Source organism: Podarcis bocagei, assembly GCF_964188305.1.
Source record: "Podarcis bocagei genome assembly, chromosome: 8".
Classification (NCBI taxonomy): domain Eukaryota; kingdom Metazoa; phylum Chordata; class Lepidosauria; order Squamata; family Lacertidae; genus Podarcis; species Podarcis bocagei.
Window position 1 is genome coordinate 37,065,140 of NC_138133.1, and position 23,129 is coordinate 37,088,268.

Below are 23,129 nucleotides of genomic sequence, written 5' to 3' on the forward strand. Positions count from 1 at the left end.
GGGTAATAAAATTAGCCAAACTTTGTACCTTTGATCTCTTACCTTCCACAGTCTTCAAGAAACAAATAGTCACATAACATTTTGACGAAAGGATCTTTTTACATAAGAACATACTTATTTTTGCTTCCTTACCTACTACACCAGTGGACTGTATCCCACAATACCTTCAAACAGCTGAAACAAGCCAGCTTTAAACCATGGGCTGTGAAGCTAGCATGTTTCCACAGATTACTGTTAAAGTTAACCACAGTTTATTGTTTTGGCATAACACTAAACTGCAGTTCATCAAAAAGAAAAAGCTTTGAATCTCTGCCTCAGATCCATGTTGGAAAAGGAAGGAGTGCATGGTCAAAAAGTTCATGGTAGCCTGTTCCAAACATGATAAACCATGGCTTATGACATTCACACAAAACTCCTCTCTCATCACAAATATATGCACACACCCATGAAGATGTGTAGTCTTGCCTTTCTGATGCACTGATCACCTAAAGCTTTCTCCCTTTTAACAAGGCTACCACAGAATTAGTAGCGCCAGAGCAATTTTTTTATTTAGCAGCTTTCCACATGGAGTACAAATAATGCTTTAGAAAAACTACCAGTTTGTTGTTATTAATAGCTCAGAATATATGATGTCTTCAAGGACTGCAGAGATTCCTAACAGGCACAGGTGTCTGACGAGACACAGCCTCACAGCCAGGAGTATCACAGTGGGGAGGGGATTGCCACCCACTGAAGTCCCCGCCCCCCCCCCCCGCCAGATCATTTGAAAACTTTTCATGATGACTTTCTTTTTCTAAACAGAAAACACAAGAGGTTTTGCCTTGTAAAAAATCTGGGAGCTGCCCTCAAATTCTGGTTTGGTAAAATTTAATGTGATAAATTTAAAGAGAAAATGATGATTATAGGAGGATGTAGAAGTGAAAGGTTGGGTGAAGCATTACTGGTCATTTGCTGCTACTTTGACACATCAGATTAAGGGAAAATAATAGACTTCCTTTCTCTCCCACCCTTTATCTTCCGTTTGAAACAGTACATAAGTAGGTTAGGGCCTTATAGTCCTGTGGTTGTACTTAAAACTGAGCACACTATTTTTGTTGTTTGTTGATCTGCCGCTATAAAGTGCTCGATATGGAGTCAAAAATATTTCACCAGGCATCCCAGTGTGAATTAGTCTGGCAGGAGAAGAGGAGACGAAAATAGTGCACTTTTTAAAAAGTTGCAAGGAAGTAACTTTCAGGTCCCAAAGCAACTTTGCTTGAAGGAAATATAGATTCAGTCCTTCAACTGGGAAACTTCATGAAGGTATGCACCCAAGAGTTTGACACCTTGAATATAGTTGTACCTAGGAAGAAGAAATCTAGGATTAATGGATGCAATGAAAATTCATCAACACCACGGCAAAAAATGCAGGGCACAGAAATACAGTATGTATTTGTGTCAGCCTAGAGAATCACAGGTACTTACTGTCCTGAGTTACCTCTCTTAGGTCTAGACAGGTGCACCTATAGAAACATAAGTAGCTGCCTCTCTTATGCACAATATGCCTTACCTGTTGAGTTTCTCATTCTGAGAATGGGCTCCATCGTCTGCAGAGCCAACAGGAAGCAGCATTACATTCTTGCCTGTTGCTTCTTGGAAGGTCAGGGTGACAGGAATGCTTCCTCCTTCTCTGGTCAAATCTGGCTCTACGCCAAAGACTAGCAGGGGAGAGAAGTGAAAATACAGTGCACAACACTGACAATTTTTCATCTTTAAGTGAAAACTTAACAAACGGGTAGTCAACAAAATGCCATCCAGATGTTGTCGGACTGCAGGTTGCATCACTTGCAAGCTAGCATGAATGATGGGATCCCAGCTTAACAAATCACCCGTCAGTCAAATTCTCTCTCTTCTGATTAATATCCCTCAAGTACTTTTCTATGAATGTGTACAAGCACCAAGAGAATAATGCTTGCCCCTGGGACAAAGTAATAATTAATCACAACAGCATTACAGCTAAGCAGGGCATTACAAAACTGATAAAAGGTTGCTTTTCATAACACAAGAAACCCATTTTAATCTCTCTGCTACATTCCAAGGGGATAGGTCTCTTTCTTATTGGGGCCATTTTGATTAGGATTTCAATATCTCACCTGTTTTCATAGCTCTTCTTCCAGCCATGTAGTGGGGATGGTTGAAATCTGAAACCCAAGGCTTTCCACCATGACCCAAGTACACTTTGAATTTGTTGGGGCTGTGCAGATCAGCAAACTTTTTGGACAAGTAATCTTTGACCTTTTTTAAAAAAAGAATAAACCTTAAGATTTCTAAGAAGAGTGGAGCAATTGCATTGGTGCTCAGTTCTTTATGCATGAATTAACCTGCAGTCAGGAAAGCAAGTTTTGAAACTACATCTGAAATGCTAAGCATCACCTTTATGCAGTTCGCCCACTTTCAGAGCAGGGACAAAACAGGAATTGCGTAGACACAAATATTTAGTATCCCAATTATGCATCTGTCTCACACTATCCTAGCATAAAATCCACAAAATGCCTAGCTACACAGAAAACAAGTGATTCACCTGAATAAATTTGTGGATGGGGTTGATGGATGTCAAGGAAGATTTTTTATTTTAAAAAACTCCAAACCTACAAAAACCACTTAACCCATGAGGGAGTGCCTTTCCCTGTCACAGAAAAGGACCTCTGCATCTGTCCAATTATAAATTTAACAGCTGCTCTTGCTGCTAGTATAGTGCTCCAATTAATAACTGTTTGTCTAATGTGCATAATTAGTATTTTCCATATCAAGGAATAAACAGCACAATTAATTTCGACACCATTACTACCAAGATGTTTGAGAGCTGCAGCTTATAAATACTGGAGCTCTGTGAAAATGAGGGCTTTTCTAGCATGAAGACAATACACTGTGTCCATCTAAGGTCCATTACTGCCAGTCAGAACAGACAGTCCTGGAGAAGATGGACAAATATAAGATTGAGTATAAAGCGAAGAGGGACACTAAACTCAGGGGACTCGTGTTTACTTTTTGTCCTATACAGAGGTACATGTTTCTGCTTCCCTCCCCCTCCCCACAGCAGAGATGCATCAAATGTTAATTATAATCAGAGAAGACCCCTTGAAATAAGTGGGCACGACTAGCTGTCATCCATTCATTTCAAGGGGTCAACTCAAAGTAGAACTTCACTGGATGCAACCTGTTCTTTCTGCTTTCCTTTTTTTCCAATTTTTTTTATTGGTTTTCCAAAATTTTCCAACAAACAAACATACGTACATCTTAATTGTACTTAATCCAATCATAGTAACATTGTTAAGTGACTTCCTCAAATCCCCCTGGCTGAATTTCAGTGTATATCATTGTAACAGTTTTCCTAAACCAATTTTCTCATAAAATTAACTTAATCACTTAACATCTTTCTTTCTTTTCATTTTAACTTTAAACATATTATTCTCTAACAAGACATATTTAAATCCTAAGCTGATCTGATATTTGCAAAATTTTCCAATTAAGTTATCTTAACATATTTAGCTAAATAGTCTTTGAATTTCATTCTGTTCTTTCTGCTTTCCATCCCATCGCCTTCTATTTAAGACGACTAATTTTACTCAAGAGTAGTCCTACAGAAATTTATGGGCCTGACTATGTGCATTAATTTCAATGGGTCTACTCTTGAGTTAAACCTGGCTGAGTACCACCCTTGGTGAGATTCATCTCAGGCTGGCCTTAGACCTGGATTATCACACACACAAACAAACAAACAAACAAACAAACAAACAAACAAACAAACCTGCTCAGTCACAACTTCTGGAGTCATGTCTGGCACCAGTCTGATTGAAAATTTGCCAATCACTTTCCGCGGAATCACAGTTTTAGCTCCCGATCCAGAGAAAGCTCCTTCTATTCCATGCAGGGACAAGGATGGGTATCGCCACCTGTGCATCAATATATCTTTCTAGAAGGGGAATTGAAGGAGAGATATGATAGGATTCTGGAAGCAGTTATGAGTATTCAGTCTAGAGCCAGAATTAAGTCGAAAAAAACTATCAACTTACTGGGCCAATCTGAATAGAAGAAGAATGTGTAAACCATTGTGTTTGGAAGCTTACACACTCTTCCACCTTTCTATGCTAATCAAAAATGATAGTCATTATGTACCTTCTATTTTTTAGGACCAACATGGCAACTACTGTCCACTAAATGGCATGTATAGAATTATAGAATTGTAGAGTTGGCCTGAGGGAGTGGGCACAGATGGTGATCTGGCCCACCAGGCCAAAAAGTTTCCCCACCACAATTTTAAAGACGTTCAATGAAGGGGTCAAATTCCTCCCATTAGGGAGTGAGTTGCACAGATGGGGAGGAGGCACCACAGAAAAGGTTGCAGTAGTCCAGTTAGGAGGTCACTATAGCATGGATCTTATATTGCTGGGGCAGGGAAGTGTTAATGGGGGGAAATATGTATCTTATATTGCTGAGGCAGGGAAGTGTTAATGGGGGGAAATATGTATCTTATATTGCTGGGGCAGGGAAGTGTTAATGGGGGAAAATATGTAACAACACTGATTCTTCATTGCTAGAGGAACTGGATCCCAAAGATGAAGAGACCCATCATACCTTTGTTGCATGCAGTAGTCGTGTGGCTCCTACATCTTTTGCATATTCCTCCATATCAAAGTCAATTTGGTCATAAAGTTTACACTCTTCATCAGTGAGGGGAGCCACTGCATCATTTATGCCAGGGATGAGAATCTTCCCTTTCTTATCCACCAAGCAGCCTGCAACAAAGAAGACATATAATACCAAAGGCAGCCAGAGAAACCAAAAATCTTCAAATATTGCCTGCTGATATTCATAAACCTCTTGCTTCCATGTCACATAAATCGAACTGAAATAGCAGCCTGGAGAGTTCATGGAAAGTACAATAGGCACCTGATCACTGAGGGCTGATAGGACTAAGATGGGAAACATGATCCATCCAGATATTGATGGATCCCATCATATCTGACTGTTGGCCATGCTGGCTCAGGCTGATGGAAGCTGAAGTCCCAACACCCTCCGGAGAGCCACAAATTCCTCAATCCCTGTGACAGAGGTAGCACAGCCAGCATCCTGTTTTCCAAGTGGTTTTAACATCCTCAGCAACTTTAAATCAAACAAATAAACTGAGAAGTCTTCAGTTCTGATATTTTCATTGGCTTTCAGAACCGCCAGCTAAGCTATCTGCCTTACAGCCAATTCACAGAGTGGTTGTTTTGGTCAAGCCCCGACTGAACACCATGGCGATAGTCATCTGAGCACTCCACTGTGCTCCCACCTCCGATTTTTAGGACATTTCTGCCGACTCACTTGGCTGATAAATTCAGAGACTGAAGCAGTCATTCGTTTTGCATAAAACAATGAAAGGCCTCAAATATTTCCCTTTATTTTAAGGAACCTCATTTTTAAACGTTCTAATTCACCTTTAAGCTTGAATTAGAGCATAAATATGATAACTGCAATGTGGATTCACCTTTCCCAGTGCAAAAGTCAGAAACACAAACAGAAGAGAAGCCCCAAGTCTTTTGCTATAGCTGCTTGCTCATGACTTATGCACAGTCAGTTCTTACAGATGTCTTGCGTGATGTTAGCCAGCCACCTATTTCTAGTAATTAATTTCTAGGAGTTTAGATTTTATTACTGCTGGTGATGTCCAAAGGTTCTCCCTACTTGCATAAGATCCCCTGAGTGAAGACTGATTTCAGAGATTGCCCCTGTTCATCCACTGCAAAAGCAGTAAACTCTATTTATTTACTGAGCCAAGGAAAATTTGGAACAACCATCAGCTAAATCATTATTCCCAGGCCTTCCTTCAAGTAAAGATGAGAGACCAGTCCATGTGGCCAAAGTGATGGATGAGTGGATAGGCACCAAGGCACTGAACTGTTCATGTGACTGCATACCACAACCATTGTTTGATGCACCAGCAACAATCACAAGGTGCAGCAGTCCAGTTGAAGTATGATTTGTTTCAAACAAAAGCAGTTCACCACTATTTTCGCATATAGCCAGAGGCAGCAAAGATTCACTATGAGCCAACACATCCTTTGGTACGGAAGCAAAATGCTTTTCTATTCAATCCAACTGAATCACTCAACCCACTTGAATTAAGAACTCTAGACAGGGAATGTGGTCATCTCAGCAGTATGAGATTGTGCTGTAAAATGGACCGGCTCCCATCTGACCTGCTGCCCCAAAGTTGCTTCCAGTCCAGCACTCTTACCACTCAGGGAGGGCAGGAGGGGAAGAGAGAATGTATCAGCAACTTCCATTTATTTATTTATCTATCTATCCATTCCATTTACCAGGTCACACAATCTTATGACTTGAGAGAACAGAAAAAGTCTTAGCCTGGAGCTCAATTGAACAACAAATTGGGCTGTCTCATGGCTGCCCTTCAGATGTCAGATTGGGGGTGGGGGCACAGAGTGAAGGGCTGCAACTTATTGGCAGGAACCTACAGGAGGGGGGAAAGTCTAGCCAAGCCATAACAACTACTACTACTACTACTACTACTACTACTACTACTACTACTACTACTACTACTTCTATACCGCCCTTCACCTAAAGATCACAGGGTGGTTTACAATATAAATTAGGTTATCTGTCCACCCACCTAACCATTTTAACACATACAAACCAGATTTCTTATTAAATGCTGTCTGCCTTGTGCAAGATTTGAGTAGCAACCAGAGTCCACACTCAACTGCATGCTTCAGCATAAACTAAAGCAGTATTCAAAAAGGTGAGAAGAAACTTGTGATTGTGCCTTGTAGATAACATTTACACTCAGATTATTTATGTATACCTTTGCCCCACAAATGGATCTTTGCCCTCATTAACACTCTGGCTAGTCCATCAATTGTTAACCTTGCTATTATCATAAACCCTAACTTGGCAGGGGTGGGGGTGTTGCTTTTATTTTTCCCCCAGTGAGAAGGCATTTGAACTGCAAGCACATTGCTATTTCTTCTGCAGTTGCTAGAAGATTCCCATTTCTAAGAGCAGAACTAGGAGGTATGAGCTACTTACCCATCAAAGCAATGAGGTCCGTCATAGCCTCATGCACTGAGCCACCATAAACTCCAGAGTGAAGGTCTTTGTCACTGCATTCCACCTGCATGTCAGAAACAAACAAACAAACAAACCTCAAACACAATCCATTAACAATCACATGCACATCATTATTTCCATCTTTCAGAATTACCTGGTAGCCACCAGCTTATTATACCATTGGGTCCAGGTAAGAGTTAGGCTGTTTGGAACTTTTGTTTCAGATAATCTTTTTTTAAAAAAAACTACTCATTTTCAGTATTCTGCTTATGCTTAAAATTGAAATCGACTAAAATATTGCACTGTTGGTTCTATATTTATGCAAAGCTGAAAGAATCGTCCGAAGGAACCAAGCCACTAAAAGCACTTTTGCTGTGTCAGGAATAAGCCAGATTTCTGCTCAAGGATTTTCTTTTTCATTTCTCTTTTTGCATGCAGCAGAAAACAAATTTAGAATAAATATAAATACATTTGTCTTCTTATCCAGTTTATCTGCTCTTAAGGTACATTAATGATAGGAGGCTGGCATGCCTTTCAAAGTTGGACCTACAGTGATGGTTACCAGGTCCACGTTTTTGCCCAACAAACAGTTTTTGCAAGACTCTACCTGGTTTGTTCAGCCTGTACAACAGCCTTTGAATAATGACTATTAATTGCATCCCAAAGGTTCACTGGGGCTTTCCCCCACTCTCTTCCCATGGAAAGTAGCAGGGGGGGGGGAGCATCAGGAGAACCCCAAGAACAGCACATGGGGGAGGAGACAGAGGATCATTCCATCTGACAAGCTGAAATGCTTGTACAGATGCTATGTTTCTCAAAGTGTGACACTGAATTCCACCTATAATGTTTGATAGACACTAGAGTGCCATTATTACTGTGTTACAGATGCACACTTATAATTGTATATAAATAATATTCATAAGCCAAGTGCTATCGCATTTTCTAAAACTACGCAAGATTTGGAGTTCTGCATACTTCTGTTCAAACAAGTCAACCACACAGATGTCGACTCTTCAACAAATAAAATTAGTATCTTAGGTCAAGTAAGTTTTTCTCACGAGTAGATCTGTTGAAATTAATGAGCATAATTAAGTTAGGTCCTGGAATTTCAACTAGTCTGTTCTGAGTAAAACTAAGTTGAATACAACTCATAAAGTATACTTGTCTTCTTTAATTGGAATATTTGTTCTTTTAATCTTTACCTCTATGAAGTAATAGCAGATGCCCCTCAGGCCATAGGTGATACAGGGCTTCTTCTTGCCCAGCCAGTAGTTGTCAGAGATGCAAACATAGTCTACACCTTTGAAGAAGGCATCTTTCTGTGCAAAAATCAAATCATCAAGGCCTTCAGAGCCAGACTCCTCCATACCTTCTAGGCAGAACTTGACATTAACCGGAATTTCCTGTATGGAGAAAATGGAACAGAATGAGCTGAAGAGGGTGTGCACAGTGTTTTTCACAATTTAAGCTTGCAACAGGTTTTAATCAGTCAAACACCTGTTTAAAGAGAAAACTTTTCACCAGGCAAGCCTCCTGGGGAAGAGCATTTCACAAACTTGAGGTATTTCCATTTATTTTTTTCTAGTACCTCAAGATCCAGCAGCTGGAGCAAAGTGCAAAATAGTGGCTCAGAAAGAAAGGCAGATAGGATAGGTCATCCACAAGTACATCAGAGTCCAGGAATCTGTTTTCAGTACCAGAATTAAGCTTACAGTCCCTTCACACAAAACTCCATTCCTGGTTTCCCTTCCCTCCAAACTTGTAGCAGCATAATTTGGGGTGTGTGGGGTGGAGGTTGTTGGTATTGTTTAACAACTGGAAATGAGAACTGCAAATCATGTAGGGGCCAGACACCACACCTTGGAAACTCTGTGAATTTATTAAGAGTAGCTGGCAGGTTTGGCACAGGATGGGTGATAAGGAGGACTTGAACCCTTTAGCCCCTCTGCTATGGTTCTGATCCAGATTTTGGGGGGGGGGCACATTACTATTTCCATCAAGACAAAAGTTTTGTTTGCAACATTTTTTGTTGCTTGATGTACTGATGTGGACGTCTTATATTAGCCCACATCAAAGTGGCCCTCGACTGATTTGGGTGGTTCCAAACCTGTGGATTAGAATAGGAGTGGAGAACCTTTGCCAGATGCAGCCCTCTGTGCCTCTCTATCTGGTCCTCTGGATACACTTTAGGCTAGGGGTCAGCAAACTTTTTCCGCAGGGGGCCAGTCCACTGTCCCTCAGACCTTGTGGAGGGCCAGACTCTAAAACAACGAATTCCTATGCACACTGCGAGGGGGGCAAGTAGTCCTCCTCCCCACCTCACCCCCAGCCCTAGCCGCCTTCTCGGTTTGCTGCCTGCCTCATTTGCCTAAAGGCTGGCGGGGGTGACCGACACAGGCTTCCTCCCCGTCTAGAGAAAGAAGGCGCTGCACTTACCTTCCCAGGGGCTGCTGCCGCCGCCGCCATAACTTCTTGTGAAGCAGGGGTAGGCAGAGTGAGCACGTCTGCTCCGCTCTCTGGCCCACAGGAGCACCAGGGTGGCGGCGGCAGGAGGAAGAGGCTGAGCAGCGGCAGGCTCTGCCAATTAAACGCCGCACCTGGTTTACCTCAACGCAGCGCGGGAACGTCTCTGCCAATCAAACGCCTCTGAGGTAAACCAGGTGCAGCGTTTGATTGGTAGAGCTGCCACCACTCGGCTTCTTCCTCCCATTGCCATCGCCAGGAGTCTTGGCTTCACGGTGGGTTCTGGCTTCGCGGCATGGGCCAGATTTAGGACCCAGGTGGGCCTGATCCAGCCCAGGATCCATAGTTTGTCGATCCCTGCTTTAGGCCATATCTCTTCACTAGCCACCCCCCTCACTGGCCTTGAGAGTTTTTGCCTGCCTAGAATGTGTCCTTGAATTCTGATAATGCTGCTTGCTTGTCTGATGGAGGATACAGAGGGGTGGAGGGTGTAGAAATTAGGCTATTGTATAAAGATAAAATCGGTTGCTTCACCCACTTTTATCTCTGCCCCACATGGCAGCATGGAGCCCCCAGGTGGTTACGCATTCCTCTGGCTGAAACAGGTTTCCCCCACCCCTGGATTAGAGGACATAATGTCTGTACCACTCCTTGAGTAAATCAGCCTGTAAATTACCGCTCTTCTGTTATGAATAGCAAATGCCCCTGGTGGCAAATTACTCAGGACTAGAACAGCCTCGCCTTCCTCCAGCCCTAAACAACTAACAGAATGGGCAGTGCTTGTGTGTTTCAGGGGACATGTGCTGTGGGAGTCACTCCCCGCTGTCAACCCTAAATTGCCCTTCTCACTTATCCAGTACAATAGCATTCACCAACCTGGTGGCTGGCTGGGGCTGATGGCAATAGTGCTCCAACCCCATCTGGAGGGCAGCAGGTTGGCAAAAGCTAGGGTAGCTCAGTTGGTAGAGCACGAGACTCTTAATCTCAGGGTTGTGGGTTTGAGGCCCACATTGGACAAAAGATTGCTCCATTACAGTGGGTTGGACTAGATAGCCCTCGGGGACCCTTCCAACCCTACAATTCTATAGAACAGAACATTGAGCAGGAGCTCAGGCTTGGGACCAGAGCAGCTCCTGGTGCTGAACCTCAGCAATCTAGTGCTATGTGGCAATTGCAGTCATTCCACCTGGCTGCAGCTGAGCAGGGGGGGGGGAGGCAGCACAACCCCTTCCACCATCTTCACAGAGACCAATTGTTGTTTGGCTCCTCCTCCATGGCCAGTCCATGCAACTAAAAGTCTTGGGTATTCATATCTGTTTGATTTCCATCTTCCCTTCCAATACTTGTAAACCTGAGGACAAGGTCACTCTCATTTTTTCATCTTTGTATAGTGCCTAGGAAATTTTCAGAACTAGATAGGTAATGACAATGATGAAGACTAAGAAAGGGGTAAAAGGAGCAAACCTAAAACATAGCCTGCCTAGTGTTGCCTTGTTGCAGCCTTGGAGAGCAGAACAAGCAAATACTTCCAGAGAGTCAAAAAACTTGCCATTCAGCAGATAACAAACCATGGCTCTTGGACTAATTCTGTATCCAGCAGGTTTAATCATTATCTTTGCTGATAACTGCAGTAGTTTAAAACAGTGAAGGTCAAAAATTTAATCTTTTACTAGCGAAGCAAGCTGAAAGAGAATGCAAACCATACCTGTTTAGTTTGTTGATAAGCCTCCAGAGCATTCAGCCAGGCAAGCACTGGGCCTTTATCATCTGTGGACCCTCGGCCATACAGCTTTCCTAGGCAGAAGGAGTGACAATACTCTTAATTAAAACCATTCACAGGCCATGCAGTTTCTTCCAAAACAACATACCATTATAAAGTAATAAAATTATTTATTATTATTATTATTATTAATAATAATAATAATAAACCCCAGCAAAACAAAAGCAGATTGGAGCAGAAAATTATTTCTAGTACATGAGCCAGGACCAAAATTAGTAGCAAACTGGTACTACTGAGGGGAAGATCTAAACCCTCAGTAGTTGGAAAATATCTGGAGTCCTTAGTTATCACAGTCTTATACATTTTTTTATGATTCTGAAGTTCCAGGTTCCCAGGTCCTTATTCAACAAAGAGCTCTGTGAACAACCTAAGTTTATTTGACCCTACACCAAAAAATGTGAATAGTGATAGTCCAAATCATGCATTTTCATCATTAGTAAACACTCCACTTCAAGCTGCATCATCATTCTCTGGGGCAAAATGTTATCTTTGCGCAATGGCAACAGCTGCCACAAATCAATAAGGGAACCCCAAAATAAGAATTGAGCCAGCCCAAGTGACACATTTGCACCACCAGGAAAATATCCCATACAAGGAAATGGTCATTGAAGGAACCTTTGATGGAGAGCTGCAAGGAAGCTATAGTTACCATAGTGTCAGTTTGTGAAGGCTGGAATTAGCTTAGTCGTTAGCCTTTGAATCAACAACCACAAGCCTACCTATTACTATAATGAACAAGATGGAGTATTTCCTGGCTACTGAGCATTCCCAGTCTTTACTGGGGTTTTTCTTTGGATGGGTGGGTGGGTGGAGAGCAGGTCCATTGCACCATTATTGTATTTTTCACCATTATCTGCATTTAACTGTGGTTGGAATTCCTGCTACTTTTTTTTAGAGTAATGTCTAGCTTGACAGGCATTTTATCTTTGCAGGTAAAAATTCATAGAGAGGCAAGCCAGGTGTTTGCATGCCTTACCGTCTCTTTCCACCAAGGTGAAAGGTTCGCTGTCCCAGCCATCGTCTAGTGCTGCAGGTTGTACATCCAGGTGTCCATAGATGCAAACTGTCTTCTTGCGAGGATCTGAGCCAAGTTTGCCCAGAATGATTGGAGGCAGAGGAATCTCTGAACCGTCAGGCAGCTAGAATTAGAGATGCAAACTGTAAATGGCAAAATGCATCTAAGGGCCTTTATTATTATTACCGTATTATTATTATTTGAGGTACCATGAATTCCATTGCAAGATGTATAAGCCAATGTTCTCAAAAGCACATTTCTGTATTATTATTGCAGGTATCCAAAGAGGGAGAGAGGAACATGTGGTCATGAAGATGCAGCTGGACTATAACCCCCACCATCCATGCCTACACTGCCTGGGGCTGATGGGAGTTGTAGTTCAACAGCATTCAGAGGACCACAGGTTCCCCATCCCTGCTTTAAGGTATTGTGGGCCACATATGATCTGCTGTTCCTTAGCAGCCCTGACCTGTTTCCCCTTCCCTGTATTTCCTTCTGCTGCTGCTGCTCCCCTTGGCTGCCTAAACTCCTGTGGCAGCTTCCATATTTTCTTAAGATACCAAGGATGCAAGTATGCAGTGTAAAAACACCCAGCCAATGCATTTTCATGTGATAACATTGCATTACGCTTCTGAAAAACAAGGTACACTAGGGTTTTAAGAAGTGCCTTCTCTTCTATAATGCAGCTGAAAATGCAACTCATGTGGTGGTCTGCAATCAGAAAATATGCGAAACTCTGAAATGAATACTATTGAGTGCACTGTTTAAGTTCGCAGGAAATATTTATTAATAATTTTAAGTTTCTGCAAGGAACGCACTGCTACATTGTGCAAGCAGGGGGGAAAGAATGCAAATTCAAAAGGTACCATTCAATACATTAAACAAGTTCCTATAACATAGTTAATCAGCTCATCTGGGAGTTACACAGAGAGCAGAATCTAATTTCTACATATTAAAACCAAATGAGTCATGAAATATGGTGGTTTCCTTTTCCAAGTTTCCTGCTAGGGCTTGTTTGACTTGATTCACATGACACTGAATGTCACGGTGACATTCTACAGCAGGAGTGGGGAACCTTTCACCCATCAGATGATATTTGATATGTTATTATTTATTAAATTTGTACGTTGTTGCTAAACTATCAGTCCCTGGCAAGCATGGGAAATGGCTGGGGATGATGGGACATTCAGCAACATCTGCAGAGCAAAAGGTTCCCTACATCTGGTCTACAGCAAACTCCTTTTGCTGTAGACACAAATGACAGAATGGAGAGCTGCAAGTTTTCCTAAGCAGAGGGGGCCACTAGGGGGCGCATCAGAAGATGGCTGACAATAACATCTCTCCGACCCACACGAGGTAATTTGGAGGCTATGATGGGGGTAATTAGCCTCCTTACCCCCCCCCCAGGATGGTGGGGGGGGGACTGCCCTTGCCTGCTGTGCCCTACACCACCCCTGAATTTGTGGGGGTGGGGGCACTAGGCACAAAGCCCTCCTGTGGGATTCCGGCACTCCTGGACGCCGTCCCTGATCCACGCCACTAGCTGCAAGAACTTCAAAAGAAACAATTTGGATGAAGCTAATTGCACATATTTCAAGGAAGGAGGGGGAGTAAAGACTGCTAACAGAAGAGATCTCTGATAAAACAAGACAAGAATAAATCATGAGAAGATACGCCAAGATACGGTATGGCAAATGACTGATGGGGGAGGGGAAAAAAACTTTCCTTTCTTTCCTTATGTGATTAAACAAGAATCCCCTCCCCTCACGAGTCAGAAATGTCGTTTTAAGGACTTAAGCTGTGGATTTAAGACTGTGTGGAGATAAACTTTCGAACCAAGGCATGTTTTGAGAAGAGCGTGGGATGTACAAGAGCTCTGGAATGACGCAGTTAAAAATGCCGTCGCCATATTGGGAAGTTCTGTCGGAGGTCTTGAGTCTGGGAGGAGAAATAGAGAAATAGAGCTGCTTTTATATTGTGGGTGAAACTCCTCAGAGGGACTTAAGAGCGACAGTTTTACGAGATAATGATGGAAAGAGCGATGTTATCTATGAAGGTGATGATATATGGAAACCATCTCGATTTGAGGTTTGGAAGAACGGAAAAATTCACACAGGATTAATATGTGTTTATCGGCTTAAGGAGACTATCAGAAGAGATCATAAAGAAAAAAGAGAAAATATATGAACAAGATGTGATGTGGAAACAGCAAGATAAGACTGGATAGAATTATGAACTCTGTTTGGACTGATTTGGTCTGATTTGGACATTAAATGCAGTAGCAAGAAGATGATCAGAATCCCCCTTCGGATCTTGAAATATGGGTCCCCCCAACAAAATGTAAAATTCGGCTTTGTAATTCGGAACTTATGTGATGTGATTTAATTTGATTGGCCGGCTAATAAAAATTATTTTTTAAAAAAAGTTTTCCTAAGCAGAAGTAGTACAAGCTGCTGTTGGCAAAACTAAGTTTGGAGACTTAAATATCACATCTAGCTTGTGGCTCTAACACATCTTTCCATTTAATACAGGTATTTTAAAAGTAGAGATAGCATCAGAAGGGATGTGTGATCATTATCAGGGTTGCAGCAGGCAGGGAAGACAACTCTTCCCTCCCTTGATGTGGTCCTCTCAAAACAGCCACTGGATTGAAAAAATGTTACTTATCCAAGTGGCTCCAATGCAAAACTAGAGTTGTTATTATTACATGGCAATGGTTTTCAACCACTGATACACAGCCTGAGACAAAGGCAGGGCTACCAGAAAACAAAGACCAAGCCTGCCCTTGAAGGTAAAAGCAAAACAAAACAAAATCACCCACAACCCACATAAATAAATGGAACAGGCTGAGCATGATACAGCTTGCTTCGAAGACAAGGCTTTGAAGAGCAAGCAAGGCTCATGGTTCAAGCAGCAACCCCCAAGACTCCCTTCCAGATCATACAGAAATTTGTCCCCCAACAGCCAAGCCATGCTAGGTCTTAGAAAGAAGACAGTGAAAGCAGCAATCTTTATAAGATGTGAAGCAAGCGCACAAATGGAGATCTTCAGGCAGTAAACTAAGCAACTGTAGCACAGTTCTGGCAGCTGGGTGCTGCTATTTGCTTCTAAGCCGCCCCCTCTCCCCCCAGGACCAGACAAGTACAGCAATTGTCCACAGGCAATAACAGGACATAGGAAACACCCCTAACCCAGGGTGCTGTATCCAATTGAAAGCACTACCTTGGCTAAATCTACCTACCTTCTGTTTTCCGATATCCTTCAACTCTGTTGTGCCACCCAGCCGCTCAATGTCCTTGGCAGCAACTTCCATCATTCGTTTGATTTCTCCCCTCTTTTCCGGCCATGCCGACACACTCTGGATAGCCACCCATTGGGCCAGCCGCTATAGGTAAGCAGTTCAGGAAAGAAGCAGGACCGGAGATGAGAAAGATAATAAAACATCTGAGGCTTTTATTTTGCTTGGCTAGGATTTTAGAGGAGGCAAACTGCAAAGGTGGGTGTTTCGGAAGACGAAACACTAATGCTCCTCTCCATTTTCCAACCGTGTGTGTGCGCACGTGCAAACACACACACATGCCCCGTTGCCCCATTACTGGAGAGAACCAGAGACCCCCCCACCCAGCCAATCTTGGGAGGTGGGGTGCAAACCAGAGTGGAAAAAGCCAGGTGTTTTTTTTAACAATGTCATGTGTTAAATAGTGTTTTCACTCTATTCTTACCCAGCGGCTCCCAACCCTTTTACCATTTAGTACACCTTCTGATTTTAAAGTAAAGCTGAAATTTATCACATTTGTTTATGGGCACACTCCAGCACTCCTCTTTGCATTTGCCTAGTTCAAAGCACAATGTGGGAGCAAGTAAAGCCCACTTCAGAGCCACAGCACTGTAGCAGACCACCTGATTTGCACACTAAGGATCATAAGTTCAATCCTCAGTGTCTCCAAATAGAAGTGGTAAAGACCCCTGTTTGAAATCTTGGTAAGCTACTGCAAGTTCGTGTAGACAGTATCAGTTAGCCAGATAGACCAAGGGCCTGAGTCGATATAAAGGCAGCTTCCCATGTTTCCTATGACTACACACAGGCTTTTTCTATTCAATATGGCTGACTGTCATGGTGACAAGCGGCCCCATGAAAGTGGCTGTTTACAAGGGCTGTTGGAGCTTCTGGCTTCTGTCAACAAACAACTTGTTGGTCACCACTTAAATTGTGCTCAGAGGCTACACCCAAGCCATGACTAGGTTCAGTTCCTCCAGCCAAGTGATAGTGCTACTCACAATATATGTGCATGTGTGGATGCAACTGCAAAACGCTGTTACCATTTCCCAGTCTTCCATTCATTTCACAAACCATCCAAGGGCCTCTAAATGAGGCAGCAAACCTGTGTCTAAGCTAAACCAGTTCAGATTGCTGCTAAGGAATCATATGAATGAATGCTCCTCCACACAAAAGCGCGCACGCGCACACACACACTTGCAGTCTGAACCAATACTGTCCAGATGCAGAAAATGTACACTCTCCTCAATCTAAGTAGTAAAGAATTTTGAAAATCTTCATGGAAATAAGTCATGAATTATATTGTCCTCCAACCTCCTGATCATCTGTATGTGTTGTTCTCCGCAAAGGAAACAGCAACTATAGAGGTTTCATTGCGGCCCATGAATCTTATGGCTAATGCAGGCTTAATGTTCTTTATTCCTTGTCTAGTACTATCAATGCGCTGATGGAAACCTTAACCATTGTTAAGGTGTGGTAGGTGTGGAGAGAGAGAGAGAAGCATGCGATACTCTTGGGTTTCTTAACTGTGAGACTGGAATAGTATGTCTGTACCAGTTTGTGGTTTAAGAAAATTATGGAACAGGAAGCATTTAGAGATGGGTGGCTCTGCAAATGAAAACTTCCCAAGCCACCAAGGATACAGTCCTCCCACTCAGCATGTGGTTTTTAGGACAGCCAGATCAACTTTTCGGCTGTCAACTAAGACTAGCCAGCAACTGCTCTACAACACTTGCTTCACAAGCCTGTTATTTAGAGAAGGAATTTTGCAGCTCAACATATGCATACCGGTTTGAATCCAAACTTAAGCCTTCTGTGAATAAAAATCATCTTTCAGTCCAGGGACGACTTTTGATCCAGCAGAAGGAGAATGGGGTAGGTGTGGTTTTAATGGATTCCTCCCCCAACCCCCATTTCTAGAGGATCTCCCAACTTGTCCCCAGTGGATTCACTGCACTGTTTGTAGCACAGCAGCAAAAGTTTTCTCCTCTGCCAGCGGGATGTCCCCTAAGTGATGCTCCTACTGGTGGCAGCAAAATCAGGATGTAAGGTATAGTCTCTGCAGCCTGAGGAAGCCAAGACTGGATTTAAAATGTCCACAGAAGAGGCCACTTACCTCAACATACAGGTCCTGGTGTTTATCAACATACTCAAAGAGGGGCTCAAGGACAGATGACATTTTCTGATCTGAATGGTGCGGCTGAAAAATCTAAAAGGCAAATTGAAAAAAGAAGAAAGGGGAGACAGGATATTTAGACTCCAGAGCTTTCCAAAGGTTTGCAGTATTAGCTGACAAGAGGGTGCCTTTATACTTTACACATGAATGTCTGCCTCTAAACTGCCTCACTGCAGTTTCAGGAAAGTCATGAGGACTTGATAAATGAGGCAGCTCACCATGAATCATTCTGCAGATCACATGATGGAAGTAAGCAAACTAAGAAAAGCAGTGTCAGCTCTCTACTTAAAACTCTGCAGTTTCAGGGGAGGTCACTCTTGTGACAAGCATCAATTTAAGATGAGCTGTGTATATCTTGTTCCTCTTTGCTTGACAGACTGCACAGTGCTTGTGGTGAGCAAATCATCGGCAGGGACTGTCGAGAGAACCATTTACATACAAGAGTGATCTCATAGCAGAGGCTCAACAGCAAGTTTCAAAATCAAGGTGTGTTCATGAGCACTCAACTAGCTCGTTCTGCAGGAGCCAGGGGGAGAGGCGAGCCAGCAGAGTTAACAGGGACTGCAGGAATTAGGAGAAGCACTGGCTGGATTCATGGTTTTTCCCACATTGTGATTTTTGCATAGGGCGTGCACACACAAGATTCATGATATATTGCCAGGCCAAAAATTATGAAACTGATATGATGATATGGACTTCAGACAGGTTTTGGACAATATATCACCCAGCCCTGCCATTCACAATCAACATTTTACAATATAAGCAGAAGAAAGTGGTCATGCACATTTTTGTGCCATCTTCAGGAACATGCCACAACTAATGAGCACCAAAGGAAAGTGGCTGAGCACCTGAACTTTTAAATTTGCTTTGTGCCAGCCTTGGAAGAATTCTCATGCTTGGCAAATAGGTTTTCTCACAGTTTAATGTTTCAATTGGTCTTCTGTTATCACACAACTGATCCACTCTGGAGTGTCAATTTAACAATGGCAGTTACTGTTTACTTCATTCCTTAGTATTCCCACCCACATACACCAAGTCCTAATAGAATAATTTCAAGAACAATTTCTGCAGCCAGCAGTTTTACAACAGTGCTGTAGGTAGAATGTCATTTAGCAGTAAATATAGAATCAAATATTCATGCTGTCTACTTTAGTGGGCTTCATCCAGATTTGAGTCAAAGTATACCACCATGGGGAGGCTGTCAAATCACTTTCCCTGTGGGAAGCAATTCCACTCCACTCTCAGCTGTAATATTTGAATGTACTGCCCAGTGTGGCAGATTTCTAGGCCCTTCTTCCAGGGGCTTCCTGCTCTGATATCTGGATTTGGAATGGGCTTTCCAAAGAAGTACTTTTTGCAGAAGCTTTTGTACAAGCAGGGAGGTAAGTGGTACAGTATCAGGTTCAATATGCTGTCTGAAACTCTGGAGAGCAACTGTCAGTCAATACAGACAATAGATGAACCATGGGTCTGCAACCCGCGGCTCCGGAGCCGCATGTGGCTCTTTTACACCTTTGCCGCGGCTCCGGGGCGGATACTAGCGAGGGAAGGAGGTGCATTGTGCGCCCCGACACTCCCCACTGTGGCGGGCGATGTACTGGCTGTGACACCGCATGGGGGCGGTGCATGCGTTAGTCACTCACCGTCCCGACGTCACCTTCCCGCCCGCCCACTACATTGTAAGGGGCATGTACGCTGGTCACTGCATTGAAAGGGGGCATGTACGCTGGTCACTGTTTTGAAGGGGAGTGAAGAACACACACACAAAAAAAGGTAACTTGTTAATTTAATGTTTATTTCTATGAGGAGGGGTAATTCTGAGGGGTCAAACAATGAAATAATAAAAAAGTGTCAAAAAAGTTATTTTTATAATGATGAGTTTTGCGGCTCCCGGGTGTTTTTTTTCCTTCGGAAACAAGTGGCTCTTTTTGTCTTAAAGGTTGCAGACCCCTGGTCTAATTCAATATAAGGCAGATGTTGATGTGATTTATTTTTATTTTTTCACTGAGGGTGTGACAGCTCAGCAAAACTAATTTTTTTAACTCTCTGGTTATTTTTGTTTTTAGGTATTTTTAATTGATTGTTGCTTGATAACTACCTTTAAATATTTTTAAAGACATTCAGCACAGAAGTATTTATAAATATGGGAGAGAGAGAAAAAAAACCAGAACTCTTTGACCATATCACTCACGCCTACAGTCTAGACTAACATTAATTTAAAACAGTTTTTATGGCTTGTGGGCATGAGAACACACTGAAGTAGCACACCAGGTTCTTTAGATCAAATAGAGTCTAGTTTGTGGGATTCTTTTTTGTCACAGATGCCTCAGTTTTGCCAATTTCAGTAAGGTGCAGAGTTGGAGGGGGCAGCATTCTTAGAATTAGGGAAGGAATGTGCCTTTGAGCACATACTCAGCCCAGAAATTTGTTTTCAGTCCCAGAACAGAGGTCACAGTCTTCTCACACAAAAATCCAGTAATCCAAATAGCCCTGCATCGTGCTATAAAGCTGTCGTGTGCACGTGTGCAAAACACTCAGTGAAGATACACTGCACAAGAGAGAAGCGAAAGGGAACTGGAACTGAAACTGGCAGAAAGAAGGAAAGGGTACAAGAAGTTGCCACAGTGCCATTGCTACAGCGTGGAAATGCAGAGGCTATGGAAGGCCCATTCCTAAAACAGACAACAGTAGTCAGCAATGACAAGAGATATGTGCTCCTGCATTCAACAAAGCTACTTTTATCTTTCTCCCACAGTTCAGCTCAGGTGCTTACAGTTTTAAGAAGCCTGCCTTGTTCAGTTTGTTGCGCAGGTTCATGCCACTTTATGGCGCATCCTGCACTGGCCTGTCACTTTCAAGAGGCACTTGCTCTCCTTCCTCAGTGGCACAGCCCACAGAAACATGCAGTTTGGAGGCCACACATGCCATTTGCCTTAAAGAGCATAAAGACACAGCAGCAGGAGGCAGCAGCAGCCGGGATGAGATCCTTTGAGGTGCAATGCAACCAGGGCTGGCCCAAGACATTTTGTCACCTGAGGCCAACCACCACATGAGGACCCCTCACCTCCCTGCCTGGGAAGGAGGAGTGAGGAAGTATCTAAGTCAGGCACATGGGAGGAGGGGAGGATAAAGATATACAGCAGCTACTGCTACCCTGTGAATCGTGCCACCTGAGGCAGTCACCTCGCCTCACCTCATGGGTGGGCCAGCCCTGAGCACAACGTGCAGCCCCATTTGCAGGACACCTTCAAGCCCCTGAGAAAGCAAAGGCCCCGCCCTTCGCCCTTTTGACACGCAGCTCCCAAGGAAGCAGGGCGGAGACCCACCAAGGCCGAATTAGGCCCATTCCGCTCCCCAAAGAGGAACCCCCCGTCCCGTCCCGCAGCCGCAGCACCGCCTGGATGGAGCCCACTCACCCTGCGGATCGGGGCGGGTCTCCACCTCCTCGCGCGGCAGCCGGGGCGGAGAAGTGCCCTGCAGCCCCTGGACAGGATCAACGCCGCAGCCATCGCTGCAGGGTGGCGGGGGGAGCGGAGGGGATGGGAGGGGACCAAGGGATGAGGCGACAGGCGCAAATCCCCTGCGGCTCCTCCTCGCCATCTGCCCACAATGAGAAGCGGGAGGCGGCGGCGGCGGTGGGGAAGGGAAGCGGATCCCGGCAAAGTTTGCCAACTCGGCACCCCGGATCTGCAGCCCCCTTCCCCTCCCCCCCTTGAACCAGCTGTGCCGGGACGGAGCCGCTACTCACCCCGCGCCGCGTTCCCACGTGCACCTTTTGCAGTTGCCGTCCAGCAGCGATGGAAGAGCGAGCAAAAGGCACAGAGCTCGGATCTTAAAATCCTCTCGGGGCCCCGCCCCTTTGGAACCGCGCGAAGGCCAATCAGCGCCCGTCCGCGCGGCTCGGTTCGGAATCATTGGCCGCGAAGCAGGAAGGAGAGAAGGCCAGAAGGGAAGCGAAGAGGGCCGTGAGGAGCCCCAGAAGCCCGCTGGCCCAGCCTTTAAAGGACTCGCGTCGGTGCTTCCCGGCCGTAAGGTCTTGGGAGTCGTGAGCCTTCCGGTTAGGAGCCGGAGAATATGCCGACCTGTTGCTAGAGCTGCGTCAAGGGGCTGGCGCAGCGGGTCTCAGGCATGGGAGAGACTCAGAAAGGGAAGCCTCTCCCACCGCACACTCGGATTGTGGAACAGATTGCCCGAAATTTAGATATAAGTACAGCCGGTGGAAATAATAATTCATTCGCAAGGGAAGGGCGAGTTTGTTTAGTCGGTTGGTGAAGGACCGATGGGGTTCGTTTCTGATAATATATGTAGATATATATACAGATATATGTGAAGACAGGAGTGCCTGGCGAGCTCTGGTCCATGGGGTCACGAAGAGTCGGACACGACTAAACGACGAAACAACAATATGTGTGTGTATTGTGCCAAACCGAAGGCCAGATGCAAGGATGACACCTCCGGTCCACTTGCATGAAAATTATAATTTCACAAGAGGATGTTTCTAGAAGATATGGGGTTAGCTGAAAGGGAGAGGCAAGAGGATGATATCTTCCACCAAACAATTTCTGGGTTACAAGTATAGTAAAGGAGCAAATCAAGGAAGCTGTAAAAGTCAGAAGGCAACTTTGGCAAAATACAGAATTGTAGAGTTGGAAGGGAACCTGAAGGTCATCTAGCCCAACCCCCTGCAATGCAGGAATGTCAACTGAAGCATCTATGACAGAAGGCCATCCAACCTCTGCTTAAAAACCTCCAAGAAAGGAAAACCCTGAGGGAGTCAGCAAATATTAACATACAGTGGTACCTCGGGTTCCATACGCTTCAGGTTACATACGCTTCAGGTTACAGACTCCGCTAACCCAGAAATAGTACCTCGGGTTAAGAGCTTAGCTTCAGGATGAGAACAGAAATTGTGCGGCGGCAGCAGGAGGCCCCATTAGCTAAAGTGGTGCTTCAGGTTAAGAACAGTTTCAGGTTAAGAACGGACCTCCGGAATGAATTAAGTACTTAACCCGAGGTACCACTGTATAAGAGAAAAAGGCATGCAGCAAATTAACACAGTGAATGTAAATTAAGTACCCTGGTTCTTAAGACAGCTCTGTAATATGTTGTCATATTTAAAACAGAAGAAATCAGAGCTCATATTCAAAAAGCAGCACCCAAAAATCTCAGCTGAAATAACTGAGCAGGTTTTCTTCATACTGTACATTTTGCCTTTGAAAAAAACCCAAAAAAATCCTGTGGTGTGCGCTAGCACGAACAGTCCACAAGGTGGCCTCTTGTGCCAGCAGTGAAAACTGCGGTAACTAAAAATAACTGGTTTTTCATCTTG

At 44.0% G+C, this 23,129-nt stretch overlaps 1 protein-coding gene across 2 annotated transcripts; it reads right to left on the reverse strand.

Annotated features, from left to right (window-relative positions):
- Window positions 1-522: 522 nt before the first annotated feature.
- On the reverse strand, window positions 523-21,688 carry CNDP2 (carnosine dipeptidase 2). Of its 2 annotated transcripts, none has more exons than XM_081205630.1 (12): window positions 21,549-21,688; window positions 17,741-17,833; window positions 15,589-15,732; window positions 12,309-12,471; window positions 11,258-11,346; window positions 8,292-8,492; window positions 7,069-7,153; window positions 4,615-4,775; window positions 3,788-3,952; window positions 2,133-2,274; window positions 1,550-1,697; window positions 523-1,342 (listed from the first exon to the last, which is right to left on the reverse strand). In XM_081205630.1, exons 2-12 carry the CDS (start codon window positions 17,801-17,803, stop codon window positions 1,273-1,275), a joined length of 1,431 nt encoding a protein of 476 aa, XP_081061756.1. In that variant the 5' UTR covers window positions 17,804-17,833; window positions 21,549-21,688; the 3' UTR covers window positions 523-1,272. The 2 variants fall into 2 exon arrangements, with proteins under 2 accessions (XP_081061756.1, XP_081061755.1); XM_081205629.1 differs by lacking the exon at window positions 21,549-21,688 and adding an exon at window positions 21,217-21,336.
- Window positions 21,689-23,129: the final 1,441 nt, after the last annotated feature.